This window comes from Kogia breviceps, chromosome 7, assembly GCF_026419965.1.
Source record: "Kogia breviceps isolate mKogBre1 chromosome 7, mKogBre1 haplotype 1, whole genome shotgun sequence".
Classification (NCBI taxonomy): domain Eukaryota; kingdom Metazoa; phylum Chordata; class Mammalia; order Artiodactyla; family Physeteridae; genus Kogia; species Kogia breviceps.
In genome coordinates this window covers 31,521,864-31,547,632 of record NC_081316.1, presented here as the reverse complement: position 1 = coordinate 31,547,632, position 25,769 = coordinate 31,521,864, and the positions used below count along the sequence as shown (strand labels likewise).

Here is a 25,769-nt window from a genome sequence, read left to right as displayed (position 1 = left end):
ATAACTAAATGGTAGATAAACATGAAATAAATAAATGATAGATAAATATGAAATGATAGATAGATATGAAAATAAGTACAAATAACTGACTCAAGGCACTTCCTAACTGATCATTTTGATGCCTCAATCCATGTAGGTGCTACTTCTAGTGATAATAAAAACAGAAAGAACAATTTAGTGAGCATTCACAATACATCATTGTGTGGCGTGCAGAAGTTTACGTATCTAGTGCAACAGTCCTGTGAGGTAGTAGTATTACCTCCTGAAGAGAGACAAACCTGTCTCAGAAGTGGGGCCCCCCTCCTTCCTGTGAACAGCGAGGCCTCTGGTTACAACAGGGGTCCCTGTATGCAAGCTTCCCAGGAGGCTGCTTGGTGTTATCCTTTGACAAAGGAGCCCAGTAGTGACATACTAAGCGCCCCCTCCCACTCTCGACTCAGCCTGGAGAACAGAAGCTGCCTGCATCGACAGGATTTCTCATTTACTCCAGGAAACTCAGGCCTGGGAAGGTAAGTCTATAAAGCAGTAAATAACATGATTCTTTCCTTCTAGAACTTCTTCAAAATCCATTTATCCAAACAATACACTGTTTTGCTGGCTGTCATCTCAGCAAATAGATTGCCTTCCCATTCTGAGCCCTCGTCAAGATGATGCCCTCGTCATGGCAAAACTATGAAACTCAGCTTTACTTCACATACACGTTATTGTGGTGTTTTGGGGAAGGAAAGCAAATGACATCTTAGGAGTTGTGATAAGGGCGAAGAGTCTCACTCCTAAAGTACTGAAAGAGTAAAATATCTGAGTCTGAAAGAACAATAATAAGTCCTCACTAAAAAAGAAAAAAAATGCCCGCCTGTAATCAGGCTGAGAGGACAGACACAGATAAGACCTGTTGCAACTCCAACAGGAAACAGTGCTTCTCCCAAGGTCTTGGAATTACCAGATGCCATAATAACGCATTGAGTGATTGCTGCTCTTTAACCAGTGCTGCCCCAGGTGGCTTTATCTTCATTCCCACTTCTCTTACTTAGACCCTTCTCAGAATCTTTCAGTGGGGACCCGAACCTTACCCTCTTGTTGAGGGTGGTACTCCCTGGTTCCCCTGGGGTAGCCCTGTCCCCTTGCTGAATGTATCAAGTCAGTAAGTCCAATTTGGTCTGACCATAGGCTGTTCCTGGTGGTCTTGGGCTGATCTGACCTTAATTGTGTTCAGACAGTGTCTCTAGACCTTAATAGCGCTGGAGCAATGTCCCTAGTCCTGTGTGGCCTAAACACAATTCTCAGCGGGATAAAGAGAGAGCTGGGAGGGTGTGTGTATCCTGTCACTTCTCTACCTAAGAAGTTCCACCAATAAATCTCACTTTATATTTACACCTCATGGCACACTGGAGATGTTCATGTGTAGATCACGGTGCATGGTTTCCCCCCATTTCACAGATAAAAGCTGAAGTTCCAAGAGGTTAAATAACTCACCCAAGGAAAGTGAGACATGGAACCAGGATTAAACCCAGGGCTGACTCTAAAGCCCATGCTTTTCACCATTATACTAGATGTGACCCCTCTTTTCTTCCTTTTCTATTATTAATTTTTAAAAATTTTCCTAGGATTTGCCCTCACAGGGATTAAAGGGAATTTTGGAACTTGATCAGTTGCAACGACAATTCAGCCCAAAGGCACATTTACCTATCAACATAATTTACGTGCTTAAAACCTAGTTAGTTGAGGTAACTGAAGTGGATACCCAGATTCTTTCAGGTTCTCATATCCACTGCCTTCCCTCCTTGCACCCAGCCTTGCAGATGGTTTAAATGTGCAGAAAGGGAATCCTTTTGAGCCAATTCACATTGTTCAGAAGCTCAAACATCAGCTCACCTGCTCTGTTCCACTGTCATGCTGAACACCACACCAGCACAGTGTTTTGTATTTCTTGGACCAAAAGCAAAATAAATTGCAAACTGGTCTAATTAGCAGCGGTTGAATATCCTTGCCCTTTTGGTGACCTGTTAACAAAAGGAAAAATTCGTAAGTTGTTGCACACTTCCAGGAGTTTCTTTGATGATTTAAGTGAGAAGCAGGTGACTTCTTAGCAAAAGGGTGAAAAGAGGCCTGATTGGTTAAAATACGGAAATTGGTAATTGCTCAGAAAAGTGAGAGTTTGCTTTTAAACGTCCACAAACTGTCAGGTCAGGCAAACTCACAGCTATAAACAAATAGAAACAACACATTTATTTTAAAATATTTATTCTGAAAAACCCTCCTAGTATCCTTTGTAGGCCAGCAGAGGAGATTGCAGGAATTATATATTTCTTCCTTTAGGAAAGCTCTCAATTTTCCACCAATTCAGATCTATTAGAGGTCATCAGAATCAATATTAGTGAAATTAGGAAGATTATTTTTACTGTTTTTTCTTCCTTTCACGCCAGCATCCTGAACAAGGAATACATTCATGTTCCCTCCAGCTAGCTACTCTGCACTTCCCTGACATCTCCTTCCTTATCATTAAAACATACCGGTTCAATGTCCTATTCCTTCAACCCTGTTGTGGAACCAGAGTCTCTGGCCAGCAGAGCCTAAAATATTTACTGTCTAGCCTTTAACGTAAAAAGTTTACTAACCTCTGTGTTGGATCTTTGATCTTGTCAGAGGAATGTTATAGATTACATTCTAAATTGTCAGGAATCATATATATGTGTATGGTAAACATATGGCCAGAGGGTCTTTTTTGCAATTACTCAACTTTACCTTTGTAGAGTGAAATCAGCCAGAGACAATAGTATATGAATGGGCATGACTGTGTTTCTATAAAAATTTATTTATAAAAAGAAGTAATGGACCAGATGTGTTCTTAGTTTACTGACCCCCGACCTAGGAGATAAACTTAATGAATTGATAACTAAAGATTTTATATCTGAGACCCATAGCTATACGATACATGAAGAAACAAATTGCGAAGGTTCACACAAGTACAAACTGTTGTGCGGTGGAAACCAGACTAGAATAAACCCACACATTGTCCTCAGAGTGGGAGGTTTGGCCACCTGATAAACTGATGAAGATATTTGTTCTTGATTTAGGAAATGGTATTTTCATTTCACAAGGTTAACGAGATAAAGGAAAACAACTCTTAACTGCCCAGTAGAATTTTACCAGTAATGACAAAAACTTTCAAGTATATCTTGGGCCAAGATCACCTTTTAATAGCTGATGCAGAGACTCATTAATGATATAAATCATCTGGAGATACTAATCAAAATAGACATAATTCTATTTTATGAGTAACATAAATAGCATATATTTGAAGTGCTAGATCATCTGGAAGAAGCAGAATTGAAATTATCACCTATTAAGACCAAGCAAGACAAATAGCAAGAACAAGACAATATATGACACACGATGAGCAGGCCCACAAAAGGCCTCTGGCTTCCCCACTGACCCTGTCCTGCAAACAGTTAACATTTTAAGACATTTTTAAAGATTCACTGGGCGTTATAGAAAGTTTATGAAAGCCCCTTTGTGACCAGACTTGAAGGTGTTCAGATAGCACTAGGGCCTCATTTGGAAGATAGGTACCAGGAGGAAAGGATCAAAACTATTTTCAAAGATTTGGTTGAGTGTCATAATTACCCTCTGATAAAGTGCTTCATTTTGGTGTTAAGGTATTTCCCTAAGATTTTGGATATTTGTAGAAAAATAAAACACAAGGGTTGATACAAGTACCATTGTTTGTACTCAAGATGGAAAAGAAGTTTCCATCTAAATACAACATAATGGCTGCTGCATCAACACAAGAACATGTCAATTCCAACAAGCATCTGGAAAATACCTAGAATTTATGATGCCCACAATACCTGCTTTGGAACCAGGCAGCTAAAACTTTAGCTGTCTTCTAAAGGTGACTGACCACTCAACTGATAAGTCTAGGTGTATCCTACCAGGATCAAGGAAGTCTCCATGGTTGTTGGGGCACTGAGGCAAAAATCTAAGCACCATAAATAGACCACCTTTCATTTGAGCCCATTTTCCATAAAGAAAAATATTTGGGGAGTTGTTACTACATGGAGAGCTGGGGTTACAAAATTTATGTTCTATTCCTTATCATAGCCAAGATTGGCTTAAATTTAAATGAAGAGCTGGTGATCTCTTGCCCAGAGTAATAAGGCATTGGAGCTTGCACATAGAGTTTCTAGTCACAAGGAATACTGCCATTCAGATTTTGTGTTAAGTAGGAATCTTGACTTCCCATATAGCCTGTGACTATATAATGGTAGTGGAAAACTAGAATATCTTAATATTTGATTCAGCTAAGCTGAATACTCCAAGGAGGCAGAGTAGATTACAGTGGGCCTATTCCATGCCATCCTCCCCAACCAATCCTTCATGAGCTTTGGCATAAAAAGGACACTGAACCATCAGATGGACTATGGCTCAAGGTACAGGAAAGTCAACACTGGTACCAGAAATGGTGTAGAGTGAAGCTGCTCACTGCAGAGCTCCTGGGCCTAGAGGAGTAGCCTCCGAAGGACACCATATGCAAAAGCAACAGTAAGACTCTCCTCTGCTTATCTAGTAGGTTAATAAAGGCTAACCCATGAGATAGTAAGGCATTTATGAGGAAAAAACTGAGATGAAGGGGAGAAGAACCACTCTTAATATTTAATCTTCTTACTGATATATTGCGAAGGATTTTTCCTACTCAGGCCCCTGAGGGCCATGTGTCTAAACATCTTTTTTAATAATATATGGGGAATATTTAAGAATACACTATACATATTAGTAATCACATGTACAATAATCAGGGGGATGCTTTTACATGTCAGTTTGGAGAAAGTAGATAATATCTCGTTGGGAAAAAGGACTTTTTGTGGTGGACACAAATTCAGACCCATAAGACAGCTGCCTAGTCCAGAAGTGTGTGAGACCAGCCCACGTCTTCCTTGGTCCCCAGAAGACGAAGGCATGTAACCGACCTGTCGCAAAGCTGATGATTACTCCAGCAGCCATGCATCCCAGGCAGCCTACTGCACTGTAGTATAGGTAGGAGAGCGCATACCAGGTCTCAGCGATGGCAGGTCTGCAGAGAACAATGGCACATCATCAGTTCCATGTGTGTGAAGTCATGATGCACAGTGACTTACAGGACAGCCGAGGGTTCATTTTAGGGACTGGCATCTCTCAAAACTCCCAAAGCTTAACTTTTTGTGACTTGATTATTCTTTTTAAAAAACCGACTGTAGACTAGTTGTACTTTATATTCCACTCAACCCAATCCATCTGTGAGTTACAAGTCTTGCTACTGAACCACAATTGCAATGAGGACCATGCCTTCCATTTCTTTTGCATTATTTATTCTTCAGACTTTTACAAGGCCCAGATTTAGTGCCAGAAATTGTGACAGACGCTGGAGATTAAAGATGAGTAAGCCATGAAGTCTACATGTAGGAGTTGACAATCATAAAATAAGCTAGAACACCGTGGTGGGAGAGGAAAAAAGGATTTGGATAATATTCAGAAAGAGTGTCCAACCCAGGCTGATATGTGAGATGATGCCTCAGCTTATTTTTTTTTAAATGGTTTGTTTTAATCAATCAAAGATGGCAGTTAGGGCTAGGATTTAGCATTCCAAGAAAAGAGGATAGAATAAGCACAGGCAGTAAGGAAGAAACAACATAGTGGACCTGAGAACTCAGACCTCCAATTAGCCCTCTTGCCAAGTTCACTCTTGGGCATCAGGATGCAGAGGGATGGATATTTACAGAAAGCTGGAGCCTCCAGACACTCTTCAATGCTGGGTACCACCCAGAGCGTTTCTCATAGGGGAGCAAGATGGTCTCCTCAGACTTAGCACAGAAGAATGCACTTTTCTCTAACCTGGTGACCCTCTCTCTGGGACTTGATGCTATACTGAAGGTCAGCATACCTGCTGGACAGCAGTGGAGGCACTGATTCTGTCACATTTGATGGGACACACTGGTCAGTTGATAAAGGCAAAGGCCATGTCTTGGAGGTTGGTGCAGGGTAAATTAAGGCCCCAATGGCCACCCAAAATGACAAGATGATCCCAGTCAGAAGGCCTCCTAGGGCACCCTTGATGAAACAAACAAACAAACAAAAGTAATGAGAGATTTGACAAAGCCATTGAAAGAATAATGAGATGAGGAGTCTTGTGTCTAGGAATTCTGGTTTTCCACCCCAGATCTTGGCCCTATGTGCTAGAAACAGCCCACTTACACTGCCTGCCTTCAACCCCTCTCAATGTAGCTTTACTTAGGAATAAATGGTTCCTTAAATGAAGACATTGGAGGGTTTTACTGTGGTCATTCTATAAAAAATTTCTAGCAGGAATTTTTTTTCTCCTTTTTGGTTCTTCCTCATCACTTAAACATCCACTGAACCTCAGTTTCCAGTAGAAGAGTTTCAGAAATTCAGGAAAGCCTCAGATAATGGAGAGATGCTGGGGTCATTTTTCACTGACAGCCATTATAAGCTACTATATAGAAACTTTTACCCTCATAGCTCTTCCCAAGTAATTCTGCTCAAGTCCTCTGACTCCCAAGTTTGGAGTTTTTAGTTTGAGTCTAAATACTAGCAAGTATATTTACTAGTCCTGTCATTTAAGGGTCATACTTCTTGATAAAAAGTTAAAAGTCAATGAGTCATTTCTCCTGTAAAGGAAACAGAACAATTTTGCAGGATCAGGACCACTGGAAACGAAAATTGGATGTTGTTGATCTCTGCCAGATAGCTGAGCCTTCTCTGTGACAGAAAACAACTTGTTGGTTTCTCTATTTATTCAGAAAAAAAAGACTCCTCAATTGCAACACCAGAATGTTCTGTTCATTATAGTTTGGGGGAAACTAAAGCAATGTGTATGATTTGAATACCTGGGCCCTTGGTCTAGACCAGCGGTATGCAAACTTCTTAACAGCCAGCTAAGGAGTACTTTAGGTTTTGTGGGTCATTCAGTGTCTGTCACAACTAACCAATACTTCCATCACAGCACAGAAACAGCCATAGACAGTATATATACATAGGAGAGTGGCTGTGTTCCAGTAACACTACTTGTGGTCACTGGAAGGTGAATTTCACATAATATATATATGTCATAAAGTATTATTTTTCTTTTGATTTTTGACAGCCATTTAAAAATGTCTAAACCATTTTTATTTTACAGGTCATCCAAAAACTGGAGATCAGCTAGATTTAGCTTGAGGGATATAGTATGCTGGCCCCTGGCCTACCAGTAAAGGGTGAATGGACTTCAGTAGGAGAGTCAGCCCTCACTGATTTATAGTAGCTGCCTGGAGAGCCATGCTGAGAAGGATTCTGAGGTTGCATCCACATTCTGTGGAAAGAGAGCCATGATTGATTAGTAGGATCAGCCATGGCTAATGACAAGGGGAGAGGTAACCCCAATTGGTATTATTTACTTTCCTCTATCTAGAACAAGGTGGTTTCCGGGATTAAATAGCAGGACCATAACTCGCTAACATAGATAAATTAATGTTTAGAATGCACTAAGTTGTTATGTTGCTAGTTATTAGGGTTTTTTTGTGGCTAGGAAATTACCTTCCCTCATTTTATCTCCTCAAGAATAAAACTATCCCTGTCAACCTCAATCTCAGAAAAGTTGATTAAAACAAAGTGTCTCCTAATAAGACTGCAAGGCAGCACTGCAAATTCCCAAATGTTTCACATCTATCCACTCTCTTGACCTATCTACACAAGATTTATCTGGAATAGAGGTCAATAAGGGTCAGGTAGCCACAGAGACCTAATTAGGTATACCATGTGGCTCGGGCTTTATCAAGACTCCCATAGTATATTTAAAAATATGAAAAACTAAATAAATAAACAAAAATATGCATACAGTCAGGTTTCCTAGAGTCTAAAGACTTTCTAAAAAGATTTGCATGTAAGTGGATGTAAGGCAATAAATGACAAATGGCAATTTTGCTAGATTGAAAAAATTATATTTTAAATATTTAAAAATATTACTATAGTACTATTTTTCCAAATAAGTGTTCCTTTTGATTTATGTTTACTACACAGTCATCCAACCAATGTTTACTGAAAGGCAAACCACTAGCTTGTCAGCCAACAACACCAAGAAGATTCAGCTGTCAGAATATACCAGGCTGGTCTCCCTTCCCCTTCTTAAATTAGTTAATTAATTAAATTACTTATAATTTTGGGTAACTAAATATAGAAAAGAAAATTTACATTTCTTTAAGTTTTCAAAATCATGCTTTAACTAAACTATGTCTGATCTCAGTATCTATTTTAAATTTCATTTTGTGGGTTCTTAATTTAGAGAAGACAATTTAAACCCTAAAGAATCAGGTTTGATGCCATGACATATGGTATTTCATGACCACTACTTTCTTGGCTTTCTGCTCCTAATACAGCTTCACTGAAGTCAGAGATTGGAAGGCTGGGGTTCTATTTAGTTCTGCTGTAGAAGGAAGCCCCCATTTTTTTCTGGCAAAGACAAATAGCATTTCCAAGGAGGACTGAGAGAAGGGAGAAAATGTCTGGGGCCCAGTCTCAGCTGGGAAGTGTGAAGAGGGGTGTGAGAGACTTACCTTCCAGTTCACAAAAGGGAACAGGATTCCCAGAGAGAACAAACCCAGCATCGGTCCCCCACACATGCCATGGATGCTGAGGGCAGCCTGTGGATCAAAGCAGATCAGATCAACACTACACTCCCCTGAATCTGTGGCCCACCTAGGACCACCCCCTTTCTTGGACCTGAGATGAATTACAGTCCTAGCCCTGACTGTGCCACTCATTAATCATGTGCTTTCTGGAAATCATTTATCCATTCTGGGCTCATTAATAAGCACTGTGTATGTAAAACACCAAAAATGCCTACAAACATACATGTGTGAGAGTGTGCACATGTGTGTAAACACACACAGGCAATTTGGATTTGGTAGAATAAGTTTTCCCTCAAGCTGGAACTTATTGATTTGTTTATATTTTCTATCTTATCAAAAGCTTTTTAAAGAATGTACCTAATAAATACATCTATAACTTATGTTGAATATCTCAGGTAGTTGATCCAGCTGTTCTAATTTAGTTTTAATAACTCTATAATTTTAATAATAATTGACTGTTATCCCACTCTTGCTATCCCACCAGAATACCTCAACGATGTTGAAGCATTAAGTTGGGACATGATGGGGAGGACATTGGACATTCCATATCCTATATCCCATTTTTATGGGTCTATCTCCTTTGGATATAGAGAGAGTTTGGCAAATGCATTTCTATATCTCTTAACCTCTAAGTTATTGAACCTGGCGAACTGGTTAGGGGCTTTAATTAAGCTAGTTTTCTATCAACCTATAGCCTTGGGCCATGGCCTTGCAGAAGTCTTGAACATACACAGGCACTGACATGTCTGCAAGGAAGCATGTACACACATATGTGCGTGCGTGTGTGCGCACGCGCGTGCGCGCACGCGCGCGCACACACACACACACACACACACACACACACACACACACACACAAAGCTACTCTGCAATGCAGCCCTGTCTAGTTCTATCAATACAACTGCAGGGCTCTTAGATAAAGTGGCTGTGATAAGGAAGGATGCTCTAAAGATTTTATACATATTTCCTATTTGTCAGGCACACCTACGTGTCCTATGTGTCAGATAATAAAGATGAAATACACTGGCACTCTAAATAAATGACTTCATTTCATCCCCACAATTACCCTGCTTAGTTGGTAGCACTGACTGGATTTTATAGATGAGAAATTTGGACTGAGAGAAAATATATTAAAAGTATACTCTCAGTTAGAAAGTAGGACAGATGAGATTTAAGAGTTTTAAGCCAGGGTTATCTGGCTCTGAAACCCACATTTTCTCTCCTAAGAGCAGTCCCACCTAAAAAAATTTAAAAAAATAAAAAATAAAATAAAGTCAAGAGCACAGACCACCATCATGGTCTCCTTTTTCTGTTTAAGGGGAAAAAATTCTTGAAAGAGTCCATCACTAAGAGAATATTGAGATTCAAATTTTGGCCCTGCCACACATAACACATAATTTGGTGAACCTTCAGTTATTAACTCAGATTCATTTTACTTCAGAGAGTCTTCTTTCTCTATAAAAAATAGAAATAGGACCAAGGGGCCTTCAAGTCCACTCCAGCTGCAATATAAGTTCATTTATCCAGAAAAATGAGCTACAATGCACTGTTATGATTGTTTTTCCAGGATAATTTTTAGAGAAGTCAATGATACAGATTGATCTTTGACAAGATGGAGGCAAATAAGATTAAAGTAGATACTTTTCCCTAACGTCAATACTTAATATTCTTGACATATTCTCTGCTGATTGATAGTATTAATTCATAGTTGCTGTGGCTGCTGAATTTGGAAGTTAATTTACTAGCTATTATATGGGAGAATCAGTAAGTTAGGAAAAATGTTTATTTCCTCCTGTGGGAGAGAAAATGAACAATCTCTTACAAAGTCCTTAGCCAATATGCCCCAGGGGGAACAAAGTCTTCACATGCTAGAAAGAGAAATAAATCAAAGAGTTTCTGGATTTGAAAAATATGTATTTCTGTAATGTACAAAACTAACCTCAATTTCTTATCTTTCTTTTTCTGTTGTCATTAAGCGTGTTTAATTGGAGGAAGACAGGACAGAGCTCATCTGACAACCTCCACCTCAGTGGCCAAATCTCACCTAAGCCTCTCCTGCAAGGAAAGGACAATGGCTCAGAAAGTGTGTTCTAGGTTGCCTTGCTGTGTCTTAGCTTTCTCAGATGTCAAGTGGGGATCAAAATACCTGCTTCCTGGGTTGTTTTTGTGTGCCTGTATGAGAGTATTCAATGTGGAATCCAAAAGAAGTCTCTGAATAGTGCCTGGGCACTCTGGAGCACACAATAATTGTCCCCCAAATACTATCTACTATTATAATCTTACTATTATCCTCTTACCTACCCTGTTAGTGAGCTCTCTGATTCTTGAGGTGGGCCATTTGATGGTTGGACTGTTTTGAGAGCTAGAAAGTACTTTTTTTATACTTGAAGGAAGAAGGAAGGAAGGAAGGAAGGAAGGAAGGAAGGAAGGAAGGAAAGAAAGAAAAAATAGGAAGGAGAGAGGGAGGGAAGGAAGGACAGAAGGAAGGAAGACCACTTCCCCCAAACAAAAGAAAATAAAAAAGAAAGCACTTTCTTAAATTGAGAAAAGAATACTCCTGGAGGTCATCACAAGCCTCGGTAGAACTAGCTGAAGGTCAGTAAGATAGCAGTATAATGGACAGGATGGCCTTTCCCGGAGGGAGCTCCGCAAATCACTAGTTAACAGATCTTTGCTGCTGTTACCTGCCCCTCCTCCTATCTCTTCTCCCCGAATTTGGTTCTGTGGTCACATATTTAAAGGGAAACAGCTCTCTTGCTAGGTCTTCCCAGAACCTTCGATATGCTACTGTGTGCTGTGGATTTCTGAAAGGGGAATGCATTGTGCAGCATTTCCCAAAAGTCTTTGACTGGAAATTTTCACTCTTGAAGCACTTCCCAGGGTGAGGGTCTCTAGAACACACTTTGAAAATCCTAAACTAAAACACTGAAAGGGCCTTTGTTTACGGAGCTGACATCTGCCCACCCCCAGCACCACCAACAAACACACGCCATGAGTGTGTGTCTGTTTTGTGAACATGAAATTAAATCTGGCTCTATGCTGTATACCTATGGGATGTTTGGTTTCAGTCTTCCATATTCCCTGAATACATTATTGCATTACATTACATCTAGCAAAGCTGTTTGGAAAATTAAATAGGGGGATTAAAGTCTTTCTGCACCTGTCAAGTCAGATGTGTTCGGAGAAATGGGGGGCCCATTTTAGACACAAATATCTCTCCTAGGAAACAACACATCAGTATTTTCATTGTCCCCTAAACTGTGTGAACACATTTTAACCAATGAAGAAAGCAAGACTAGCATACTTAACTGAATAAGGACAAGTCAACGAGAGCATCACTCACAACTCCCTCTTCATTATAAGTTTTATGTGTTACACCAGTCTTGCAGGAGTCCTTATCTATTCCAGAGCCTTCATACCTCAATGGCAAACAAGCTTAATATGCAAATAATTCTGGAAGGAAACAATTTAGTGATTCAAATCCTCACTAAATTGAACATGGTGATACTTTCTTAAGAGTAAATAATAATTAGATAAAGGGGAGAAAAGAAAGGGGCACAAAGCATTAGAGGCAACTTGGAAATGAGAGAAAATAAACCTAAAAAAGTGCTGCAGAGGTCACTAAAGACAAACCTCATCAACCTACCAGTTTTGCTGCATGGATGGGTCGATATCAAAGTGCTTCAAAAATTGTAAAGAAATCACCAAACATCTGTCATTTTTAAAAGTTCATACTTAGCAGAGAGGACATCAAGTTTTCAGCCCCACAACTTCTCTTACATAGAAAGTGAATTATCATGTCACTCATCTCCCCTAGACTTAGTTCCTTGAATTTGAAAAAGGAAATAATGGAACCTATGTAAGTAGTCATTGGAAGGATCAAGCAAGATACACTGCTCTGGGAACTAAAACACATTCTATAAAAGTCAGTGATGACTATTCACTCAATCGTGTTCATGTCTTCATTTAAGCAGCATTTATTGAAAACCTAATCCATGCCAAGAAAGTATACAAGATGTTCAAATTATACAATGACACAATGGAACTGAGAGGGTTGAAATATAATCTGAAGATTGGTTTATCTAATGGTCCTTTGTGAGTTGGGCAGTTTGGGAAGGAAAGAGGCGTGGCTCCAGAGACTTTGGTCGTAAACCTGGTTTAGCCACTAACCAGATGTGAGAAGCTGAGCAGGATACTTTCACTCTTTTTTGTAACCATCTACAAAATGAATGTTGAAACAGATTATCCTTGAGGCTCTTTCTAGTGCTGACATTTTACGGAACTGGGAGTTGGACGTATGGGAGACAGGTCAGCCTGGATAACGGGTGGGGGTGGGCCCGTTTCCCAGCTCCACCACTCTTTCATTATGTGAATTTAGGGCAATTCTTCACCTCTCTATTTCTTAGTTTCTTCATCTGTAAAAGTAGTACATTAATCATACTACCTTGTAGAGAAGTGACAAGGATTAGATGAGATAATACATTTGGGATGGTAGCTTGAACATAAAAATTCTGTAAATGTCAATTGTAATTATTGTTTTTCCTGCTAAGATTATCATTCCTACTTTTATTTCAGGATCATACATTCTCAGATCTGATTTCAAAAGGTTTTCTAATTTTATTACAGTGTACCTTGTCACTGAGTCTCATTACTAGTTTTTAAAAATTTCCCCTCTTGAAAGAAATTTTGGTTGAAATTTTACATGTATGTGTAATTTGGACCTGGTATCAGAGAGTATGAGCATTTGGGATTTGGAGGAATAGGCAAAGTATTAGAAAAGAAGGTGGGTAAAAAGTTGCTACAAAATCAAATGTGTCTTTTTCCTCTTTCATTACCTGTACAACGCTCCCCAGGAGGGATGCAGCCACAGCCATGGAGGTACATATCACACCAAACAAGAGACCTGGAGGAAAGAAACTTCATGACTATCATCCAAGCTGGCTTTGAGGGATCCACTGAGCTCCTGCCCAGGGCCATCTCTCATGTAAGCCCTATCATAAGGGGTCTCAGGAAGGACTGTCCACTCCACTTAGCCATCACAAGCCCCAAGAGGGGCATTTAAGAGACTTTCTCCCAAAGACATGCTTTCCTAGGTCAGGCAGAATGAGCTAGAATCCAGCCTTGAAAAATCTTCTCTTCAAGATTTAAGAACACTGTCCTGGTGACTTCTCTGGTGGTCCAGTGGTTGAGACTTCACCTTCCAATGCAGGGGGTGTGCAGGTTCGATCCCTGGTCAGGGAGGTAAGATCTCACATGCCTCGTGGACAATAAACCAAAATATAAAACAGAAGCAATGTTGTAACAAATTCAAGAAAGACTTTAAAAATGGTCCACATCCAAAAAAATCTTAAAAAAAAAAAAAAAGAAGAAGAAGAAAGCTGTCCTGTGGAAGCAACATGAAAATGCAGAAAGGTCACTGGTCTACTAAGCTAATCCAGATTAAATTCGTGAGACTTAAATCCATTTCGACCATTCACCAATAATCAGCTGAAGAGGTTACTAACCTCTCTGGGATATGGATAGTTTTTCATCATTAAAATGGCTAAATAGCTATACAGTTTACCTCACAGATTTTGCAAATCTGGAAAACTTTTCTGGTCCTTTCATGCTTTATTCATACCTTCATTATGGCCCTCAGTATACTGCATAACGCTTTCTTTGTTTACATGGCTATGTTGGAGCACCATAAGGGCCATCAGGGTACCGTGCTCTGCAGCATCTTGCACAGGGTGCCTCCAGCATCATAGGATCTCGCTGGATGAATCAACATATCCATCTTAGTAATCTTTTAAAGGTGATGTCTTCTTTCAAACCATCTTTTTAAAACTAATTGTTTTTATACATCTTTGTTTAAAAACTATCTTAAAAGTCATTCCATTTCCATTACAATCCATAGACTAAATGAGAGAGGGTGAGAGACAAGGTGTTGGAGATGGATTTAGTCAGACACACAGTGACAGAAATAGAGAAAATGATTTTTCTCATTCCGTTTGAAATTCTCAGCTAAATATTTGGCTCAGTTCCCAATGTCACCATTAATGCAATTTTATTGAGTACTGACCATAGGTCAAGCACTTTACTAAATGCCAGTGCTATAAATGCCACTGCCCCAGAGATCTCACATTTTAGGAAGGGACTGCACATAAATAAATTAATTTATCCAACAGTGCCTGTTGCGTAGCAAGTACCATGTGCTTGCCATTATTATTATTATCATCATCATCATCATCATTTCAGATTTAGTACATGATATCTCTAAAATTTATTATCAGGAATTCACTTTTAAGAGGAAATCAGGATAGCGAATTTTTATGCTGTATTTTCCAACTTCTCAATAAAACACAGAAAAATAAGGAAACTCACACAACACTAATATCCAAGTTTGATCAATAAACACCTTTCAGAATTCTAAAATTGTTCCCATTATATGTAAAGATGATAGATTAGAAACAACGTTTGCCCTCATTCTGTTTCACTTCATGAATAAGCAGAACTCCACCTGACTGAAGAAAATAACAAGTGTCTTTTCTCTACTACCAATTACCCTCTTGCTGGGCTAACAGTTATCTGTTTCAAATGGGATTCTAGGCAACCACCGCTCAATCCAAGGATTCTACTTTTTTGTGCTGACTAGAGAATTGATTCAGTCCTCCTCTCCCCCATATCTTTACACTTCCACCAGATTGCAATCAATAGCAACCTGCAAGGCAGTGAGTTTAGGGGAAATTGGTGGGGTTCCATGGAGACCTGGAGTGTACAGATCCACAGACAAAGCAGTAAATGGGGGGGGGCGGTAGAGAAAGCAGCACAGTTTCAGCAAATACTATGCATTTTCCAAGTGCTACATCAGCTCGAAGGATCAGACAATAAACCATGGGCATAAGAGAAATTTCTACCCAGCATATTCATGAATATCTGCCAAAAATTGGGACTTGCACCAGGAGTGATGCCAATCCACTTGCTATTAGCTGTAACTCATTATGCAAGATAGTGAAAAAATTAAGGCAATTCAACTGCCCAGTTAACAAACATTTGGTCAGAACCAATCTCTCCTTGTTCAAGCATAAGGAAAACGAAAAAAAGAAATATGGGATCCATGCCAAAATGTTACTAAACAAGGAAATGAATAATTAACCTGAAAACTCAAATACAGAATATGTTTTCTGGAAATACTTAAGAACCAGACAAAAATGTATTTAGAAACTGGCAATTTCAATATGATGCAAAACACATAGATTCAATGACACAATAAGTGCAGTTCAAGAGAAAGCAAATGATATGAAGACACAACAAGGTAGGGTGCAACACCCATCAGTTTAGATGAAGATGAATCCAGGTGTGATAAGGAAGAACTCTAAGGAAATTAAAATTATATAATAGTTGACCAAGCACTTCCACACCTAGGTATTTACCAAAGAGAAATGAAAACATGTTCACAAAAAACACCTGTGCAAGAATATTCATAGCAGCTTTATTTATAAAAACTTCAAACTGAAACAACCTAGGTCCATCAGAAGTAGAAGTTAAAAAAAAAGGTAAATCCATACAATGTCATACTACTCAGCCATAAAAAGGGATAAACTACCGATACAAAAAAAAAAATGGATGTATCTCAACAATATTATGCTGAGTGAAAGGAGTCCTTACAAAAAAGAATGGTACTGTGTGATTCAATTTATATGAAATTCTAGAAGAGGTAAAACTGATCTATGATGAAAAATACCAGAATAGTAGCTGCCCCTAGAGGGAAGTGAGAGTAAGAATTGACCAGAATAACCAAGAGAACTTTCCAGGGTGATGGTAATGATTTATATCTTTAGTGATTGAATTACACAGGTGTACACATTTTTCAAAACTCAGCAAATGTATACTTAACATTTGTCCAGTTCATTGTGGGTAGATTTTACATTTAAAAAACTTTAACCAATTATTGAACTCTAGTTAAAAATATGCTAAAATAATTAGGGGAAAGTGTACTGATGTCTGCAATTTATTTTTAAGTGTATCAAATATATGATACATTAATGGATGGATAGAGAGCTAGATAGATATGTGAAAAAGCAAGTTTAATAAAACATTAATGGAGAATCTTGGTGGTATATATACAGGAGATCATGGTAAATGTCTTTAAACTTTTCTGTATGATTGAATTTTTATAGTAAAATGTGAGGAAAAAAACACAACAGCAGAATTCAGATCATTATTATTAAGAAATTTAATTTGTGGTGAACTTAAAGTAACATTGAGAAAAAACCTGAGCCCTTCAAGCATGCAGAGGAAAAGGACAAAGTTATGAAAATAAGAGAAATAATGAAGAATATGGAGAACACAAACCCCAAATTAGGGGAGCATTTAAGAATAAGGATAGGATAAAACTATCAATATTTGTAGGCAATAACCACATTTATTAGAAAATCAATTAAAATTTTGAGAATCAACAAGAGTTGTGCCAATGGCCAGATATGTGCTTTACAAAACAAACGAAAACAAAAAGCTCTAGCATTTCCACGTTGATAGTAAACAATTTAGAAGATATTATGGGGAAAACATTCCATTCATAATATCAATGAAAGAAGTAGAAGGAAGAGGAGGAGGAGGAGGAGGAGGAGGAAAAGGGAGGAGGGGGAGAAGCAGAGGATGAACACATGAGGATAATTCATATCTAAGAGAGAAAATATGATGCTAAATGGAAAATGCTATTGCTAGATGGAAAGCTTATAAAGATGTTAATTATTTCCAAATACGTTTTTCAGTTTAATGCAATTCCGTTGAGATGGGGTGTGTGTGCAACTAGATAACGTGCAGTGAATTATCTTAAACTTAATCTGAAAGAATAAAGAAACATGAACAGCCCCAAATTTGTTTTTGCAAAAAAAGAAAAAAAACAGTCGCAACATTACAAATTTCTACCTAAAAGTGACAAGAGCTGCTCTACCAGATATTTTAAATAAAATACTGCAAAGCTATAATATAAAACAAGATGGTATTAGTTCTGCAATTGATAAATAATTTAATTTAATGAAAATAAGTATATAACATTAAACATAGCCTTATAGATAAAATAATTTTATATTGCATATTATTACTACTAACACTATTAAAAACCAATGAAGAATATTTGGTGATAAGGGACTCTTTAGAAAATAATTTGGCTTTATTAGACAAGCTGACTGGCGATAGTGAGCAGAACATCTTCCTCTGTGGAGAGACTAAGTAGGATCAATACATGGCATAATCAAGAGGTGTTGCTGAGATGAATCTAGGGTGTGGGATGAACACAGAAGAATGTCGAATGTAAGGTTGGTAAAAGCTAAGCTAACTGGTCATTCTTTCCTAGTACCCTCCTGGTATCTCCCAAAGTGTAAGAATTGACATGTGAGATTCCTCATGTATCTTCACATGCACTTGTGCCTGTCAGAGTGCCCTGAATAGCATGTGCAGGATTTGACACGTACCACACGTTCATTTCATGATATGGAATAGAAGATCCACCGGCTGTACCTACATAAGCCTTTACTCATCCAGGTGCTCAGCTTGTCGGAGAGACGGGGAAAACAGCTCTTGACAAAATCCTCAAACGTCACTGTCGCTAAGGCATTGATGCTGGCAGCCACGGTGCTACCGGGAGAGAAAAGTGAGAACATAGTCCAAGGTAAATAAAGCTGACCGGCCTGCCCTGGTGTCCAGGGCAAATAGACAAGGCAGGGCTCTAGAAAAAGACAGAGACAGACATATGTCCTTATTCTGGAACTTCAGGGGAACTACATGACCTGTCTACTCAATCTTCCAAGCTGCTTCTGTGCTTAATACTCTTTGATATCTTCCTCTAACTCCAGTGAAGAAGCTAGGCTTTCATGCTGGAACTCTCACTGATTCCCCTAACAAGACGTTAAATGAGTTAGCATGCAGTAGCAGAGAGATTTTGTGTGTGTGCGTGTGCGTGTGCGTGTGCGTGTGAAGGTTAAACTTGAGGCAGAAAGTACTGACTATCCTAATCCAGGAATCAGTACAATATACCATTCATTCATTCATTCACTCATTCATTCATACCATTTATGCATCTGTTCCTTCTGAGTACTAGGCATACAATGGTGAACCAGAAAGATATAGAGCTTACACTCTACTTGGCAACATAGACATTTAACAACCAATTATACAATTGACTACAATTGTGATGAAGAAAAATAACAAAGAGCTATGAAATCATGTCTTTCAGAGGCCTAAACCCATATGAAGTTAGGATATTCTTCCCTAAGGAAGTGATGGTTAAGATAGGCACTGAAAGGACCCCTGCAAATTCAGAAAAAGATATTTTAGAACAAAGGGAAAATTACAAGTAAATGCCTACAGGTGGAAAACTTGTTTTGTTCAACAGCAGGAAGCCCCAGTGTGACTAGCATGCAATTAATAAGGGAGAAAGAGGCAAAGATAAGACTAGGAAGCAGGCAAAGACCAAAAGCACATAAAAGCTCTGATACTCTGACTTTCCAATCAGAGTTCAGTCTTATGGCCCTAACACTCACTTAGTGGACAGAAAACCCAAGAAGTTGGAGTTTTCTTTGCAGAATAGCATGAAAGCTTATTAAATTCCTCATCTAGGCTGGGAATATTTTAGCTAGTAGAATAGATGTTCCCTATAAGGCTCCTCTTCTATCTGTAGATCTATGCAAGTCAAATAAGGAAAGGAGATGATCAAATAAAATAAACTTCCATGCTCCCAACATATACGGCTCAAAATCCATCATTTGAAAGTTTCAAACATTAGGGTTAATCCTTGAATCCACTGGGAGGGAGGGAACAAAAAGCTGATTTTGGCCCAGAGAGAGCAGATTTGTAGAACCTTTGCTGGGTTGCTTTTGAAGTCAGATGTATTATCCATATGTCAATTTCTCAGATTCTAAAACTGTTACAAGATGGTGAAAATCATTTTTCTTTTCCTATCGCTCAACCACCATCTCTTTACTCCTCCCCCCACTCTTGTCTTTCCCTTTCCCTAACCCAACACCCTCCTTAATGTTATAGTAATAGTAATCTCTCTATAATATGTACTGTCCAGTGTCTCTTTCTTGGAATTTTCAAACTTGAGATCAAAAGAATCAACCATTCTCTTATGGGGGAATTAATCTGTTGACAGCTATATTTCTCCATTCTGGAGTCAGCTTTAAGAAAAATAAATAAAGCTCTGTAGGGAGGGACAAAATGAAAGCTAGCGTGTCACCCTACTGTGTTTGATCCTCTGGTGTTCATTGTTTCTGTCCTTAGTTTCCTTGAGATACTAATACCAACACCACAGAACAATATGATTTTATATTATTGATGCAAAATCCTACAAAGAGTATTAGTAAAAATAATTCAGCAGAACACTAAGTTAAAATTATACCATAAGCAATTTAAAATCATTATATGAATTAAGAGATGTTGCTATTTTTGAAATGTCAACATATTAATATTAATATGCCAAAAGCTAAAAAAGAAAAAAATACTCATTGCAAAAATGCCAATAGTTTACCAAAATTCAATATTTCTCCTTGATAAAAATATTTCTTAAAGTAGAATAAATATATGCATTTTTGTTCTTTTTTATGATTTTATTAGTTTTATATAAATATTTTAAAATGTAAATAAATAATATAGTTTAAACCAAAACCTGAAGTCATATTTAATGGTAAAATCCAAGAACAATTCCCTTTAAAGTGCATAACAGGGACTTCCCTGGTGGTGCAGTGGTTAAGAATCCTGCCTGCCAATTCAGGGGACATGGGTTCAAGCCCTGGTCTGGGAAGATCCCACGTGCCGCGGAGGAATGAAGCCTGTGTGCCACAACTACTTAGCCTGCATTCTAGAGCCTGCGAGCCACAACTACTGAGCCCACCTGCCACAATTACTGAAGCCCGTGAGCGTAGAGCCCCTGACCCACAATAAGAGAAGCCACTGCAGTGAGAAGCCCATGCACCGCAAGGAAGAGTAGCCACTGTTCGCCGCAACTAGAGAAAGCCTGCACGCAGCAACGAAGACCCAACACAGCCAAAAATAAATAAGTAAATTTATTTAAAAAATAAAATAAAAAGATAAAGTGCATAACAAAACAAGGATTTCTGTAATCCCTCAATTTTTTATCATTGTTCTCAAAGCATAATTACATAAGAGTGAACATAGAAGTGTAACTATTAGAAGAGAACTCAAAAGTATTTGCAGGTATTATGATTTGAGTACACCCAAGTTCTATAGAATTAACTGAAAATAATTAGGAAAAATCTGATATCAAGGGAAATTCTGTAAAAGAAATGTAATGAATAAATACTAACCTAACATATTTTAAATCAAACTTTAAAGCTTAGTCATTTAAATTATTAGTATTGTCATAACTGTACACAAATAGATCAAAGGAATGTAAAAGAAAATCCAGGAAAAGTTCCAAACATATAAAAGAATGTAGGATGTGATAAAAGTAGCATTTCAAGTCAGTGGTGAAAATGTGGCTTTTTACTAAAAAATAATGGGACAACTGTCTACTAACTTAGAAGGAAAATAAGTCAGGAACTCCACTTCATTTCTTATACCCCATGTATAGTCTAGATGATTTAATAATATTAACATTTAATAAGGCCATAGACTAGAATGATATCTGGATGATTATTTATAAACATGGAATGGAGAAGCCCTCATAAGAATGATATAAACCTAGAAGCCATAATGTAAAAGGATTGATTAATATGAAATAGAAGCTCAACATACTCAAAAATACTATTAATAAAGCAAATATACATAGGACAGATGAGAAAAATGAGACATATGTCAATAAGCTATTTTCCTATATATATAAGGAAGAAAACTCAAAAGAAAAAAATAGCAGGGAATATGAATTGGCATTTTACAGAAAAAGAACTACAAACAGCCAGTGAAAGTATGGAAAGGTAGCCAACCCCACTTCTGATCAAGGGAATATGTATCATACTAAGTGAAGTAAGTGAGAGAGAGAAAGACAAATACCATATGACATCTGATATCACTTCCATGTGGAATCTAAAAATGTGATACTGTCTTAATGTTTTAGTCCATTGCTCTCAACATTCTTGCCCCCATTCTCCAAGTCACTATCATGTCCAGCCTGGATTAAGGCAAAAGCCTCCTGTATAGTCACCCACTTTCACCACTCTTGCTTCTGTGATAGCCACTTCTCTCCACAAAGAAGACTGCGTCTTCAGTTGTATGACATCATCAAACCTCCTTGCTTCAAACCTTCCTATTTAATATGAAATGCAAGCTCTTTATTCTTTCATAAAGGTTCTTCCTGATCTGATGCCTGCTTGCCTCTTTAGGCTCCTCCCCATCTGCTGTCCTCCCCGTTCCTTATGCCTCAACTCTTCTCTTGGATCCTGATCTATTCCATACAGATTATCTCCTTGGAGCTTTGGTATTTGCCCTCCCCGCTGCCTGTAAAAGTTTCTGCCTGTGATCTTCACAGAGCTGGCTTCTCCACACACTTTAGATCTCAACACAAATGTCATATACTTAAATAGGAGTCCACTAAAGACCCTATCAAAAGCAAAGTCCCCAAACCTAACCTCTCTCTAGGCTATCACTCTGTCATTTCCTTTATACTGTCATTATCAAACAATATCTTGTCTTTTTTGTTGTTGTTTAGTTATATATTGTCTGTCTTCCGTGTCTACCAAAATGAAAACTCTATATCAGGGCACTACTTATGCTAGTCTTGTTCCCTGAAGTATTCCCACGGTCACCAGCTGTGCCTGGCATAATATAAACCTTCTAAAATATTTGTTAGAATAACTCTGTGAAAAATTTTGTATTTAGAATAATGTCTACATTTTGGATATGGATGTTCTTAGCTGCCTGAGTGTGTTATTGAAGATAGAGAGAATGAATTGCAAAGGCTAGATCTGTAAGAATGTATTGCAGCTGAATGAGAAATGCCAGCAGAGAGAGCTGCCTTGTATGCAGGTGATGCGAAATTATGGGGGCCGTTGGCATCAGACAAGGTTGAGAAAATAAACAGAGAGATCTAGTGCAAAGGCAGACCTAGGTTTACATACCACCTCTGTAGTTTACTGTCTCACCATGGGTAAGTTATCTACCTTGCTAAATCTTAGTTTCCTTATTTGTAAGATGATGATAATGAGTAGTTTCAGCCTCATATAATGTGTGACAACTAATGGACAAATATATATAAGGCATTCAGCAGGGCAGCTGACACACAGGGAATACTCAGTACTACTGATAATGGCTACCACCATTGCCCTTGTCATCCTTGTTGCCTTGCTATCACCATCATCATTCTCAGAACTGTATTGCGAAGTGTAGTCAATACACTAACCTCAGAGTTCCACTGAAGGCACAAGCCACAAAAAGTCCTGGAAGTCCTGGCATTGTGGCAAATAACTCCATGACGAAGTATGGCATCAGCTGAAGAGGAGGCAAAACAAGATGGGATTAGTGGTCTCATCAGCAGTGTCTGAAATGTGGGACTGTATAGTAGCTTTTTAGCAAGAGGAGGTGGGAAATAAAAGAAAAAAAATAAAGGAACAATAAAGGAATTTGCCTGGACTATCGTTGTTAAATGCTAACAAATGAGGTTGTGATCAATCCAATTCCATGGACCTGAGGTGCAGCTGTAGGGGAGGGGAAGGGATAGGAAGGGGACAGTCATATAAGGAAAATGTTGGATGAACTTTGGAATATTCAGGAACTTTTAACTTTTTTTTACGTTTGCAATGTGTGCTATTTTCTTGCCTGTTTACCCTTAATGTTAGAAACTAAATCCTAAAAACAAATGCTTAAAACAGGTCTTCAGGGAGTCTAGGTATTATGGCTCTACTCTGGAGCCAGATCTGTGGGAGAGGAGCAGCCACAGGACACAGTGGGACAGTTGTATATGTAGGGGGAGAGGATAGAGACGATAGCTCCTCCTGAGAATATTCTCCGTGAATGGAGTTTTTAAGGATGGACCAAGAGATAGTCATACTGAGTAAAATAAGTCAGACAGAGAAAGACAAATATCATATGATGCCACTTATATGTGGAATCTTAAAATAATGGTACAAATGAACCTATTTACAAAACAGAAATAGAGTCACAGATGTAGAAAACAAACTTATCATCACCGAGGGAAAGGAGGAGGAGGGATAAATTGGGAGATTTGGACTGACATATAGACACTACTATGTATAAAATAGATAACTAATAGGAACCTACTGTATAGCACAGGGAACTCAATACTCTGTAATGACCTATATCAGAATAGAATCTAAAAAGAGTGGATATATGTATATGCATAACTGATTCACTTTGCTGTACAGCTGAAACTAACACAACAGTGTAAATCAACTGTACTCCAATAAAAATTAATTTTAAAAAAGCATGTTTAATGTAATATATTGGGGTGATATTGTTTAAGCCATAATGAGAAGACATGAGCAGAAAAGAAGCATTGTAGAAATAAGGGTCATTTTTTTCAATCTGAGATTAAAGCATCATTAATCAACCTTGTGATGGATATAAAAAAAGAATTGAATGGTGGCATTAAAAACCAAAGCTATAGGTTCAAGTCCTCTTCCACTCTCCCCAGCCCTGCCCTTGTCCCAGTCCTTGCCTTCAAGGACAAGGTAAGATATCTTCTTCTTACATGTTCACTCCCCAGTATTAGAACCTGATCTGTGATAATATCATCCAAGAGGAGAGGAAAGAAATCAAGTCTTTGGGATTTGGGAAATACCTAGAGGTCCAGGTAGAAAAAGAGAAAGGCTCAGCATTGATGGCCAGAAACACACTCATTTCAGCTGTTCCCCACTGGCCCCAAGGGAGCACATACCTGGTCTGGTGCTGAGATGATACCAGAAGTCCAAGGATCACAGTCTTTGAAGTGGGAGTACATGATTAAGCCAGAGAAGACAGCACATGCCAGAATGACCCAGAGGCCCAACAAGTTGAAATACAAGGCTCTAGAAAATAACACATGGATCTACTGGTAGACTCTATGTCATTTTACAATGTGGTGAGGGCATTACCAAAGACTCAAGGTAAAATTTTGGGGGCCTTTCTGCTATAAAATAAAATTCTATAGCCTTCAAGAATGTATATCTTTTGATATCAAGTCACTGCTATATACCTGAAACTAATACAAGTCGATTATATTTCAATTTTTTAAAAATCATTACTTTTTATACTTTTGCATTTTTCCTGTTTGGTCATGTTACATTTTTAGACTGATTATGAAATTTGAACAAGGTAGATTTTTGATGGGTTTGCTTTTGAAATAGCTTTTCTGCAAAGTTGCAATGTGTAGTGTGAGGTCTATTTCCTTGGGTGAAATTTCACGTATCAATCACTCATATTATATAACTTCAAGTAATTTCCCCCCACTCAATTCATGGAACTGTCAAAAAGCCAACTTACATTTTAACATCTTTTATTCCAGAGGAATGATGAGATAAATGTAGAAGTAGACACGTTTTGGAAATATTCGCTTTGGAGATTAAATCAGATGAAGTTTAAAGTTCAATTTTTTAAAAGGCAATAGAAGGTATGAAAGACCTAAAGCCATTTTCCCCACATTCTTTGGAGCAATTCTTTTTATTCTACAACAATTCTTTTTATTCTATAACATTCAGCTTAACTTCAGTTTGAGTGCATTTGTAGTATCCTATGGTTATTTTGTATTCATACTGTTCTTTGAAAGCCAAAATATTACACATTTTCTAAATCTCAGGGAAAACTTGAAAGTCGGCTGGCCTCACACTGGATCAGTGAGAGAACAAACAATCTTGCTCTGGAGCGAGTTTCAAGCGGCAGGGGGCCCAAAGAGCAACAGGAGGCATTTCCTGGGATTCAGCCATTGTTTGAAGGGATTCAGATGCACTCACATTCAAATGTAAGGACACATATTCATTTCAAAGCCCCCTAAAACCCCTGCTGTACAGGTGTACCTGACTTTCAGAAAACCCTTAAATCAAAGTATTCTTTTATGAGGCAAATATATTAAATAATCAACCCATTTGGAAATTTTTATTTTAATTATTTACATTAGGAAAGGGTATTATCTCTGAAATTCCTTCCTTGGGATTATTCCAACCATATTTATCTTTGAGTTTTAGTT

At 38.2% G+C, this 25,769-nt stretch overlaps 1 protein-coding gene across 1 annotated transcript in view; it reads right to left on the bottom strand.

Annotated features, from left to right (window-relative positions):
- Positions 1-25,769, bottom strand: part of SLC5A12 (solute carrier family 5 member 12) — a 45,259-nt gene that overhangs the window by 289 nt on the left and 19,201 nt on the right. The window contains exons 7-14 of the mRNA XM_059070750.2: positions 24,486-24,615; positions 22,992-23,080; positions 18,162-18,274; positions 13,492-13,559; positions 8,583-8,669; positions 5,918-6,084; positions 4,968-5,071; positions 1,873-2,000 (exon numbers count right to left, since the gene is read on the bottom strand). Of these exons, the coding sequence (XP_058926733.1) occupies positions 1,873-2,000; positions 4,968-5,071; positions 5,918-6,084; positions 8,583-8,669; positions 13,492-13,559; positions 18,162-18,274; positions 22,992-23,080; positions 24,486-24,615 (886 nt within the window). The remainder of the gene's footprint in view (positions 1-1,872; positions 2,001-4,967; positions 5,072-5,917; positions 6,085-8,582; positions 8,670-13,491; positions 13,560-18,161; positions 18,275-22,991; positions 23,081-24,485; positions 24,616-25,769) is intronic.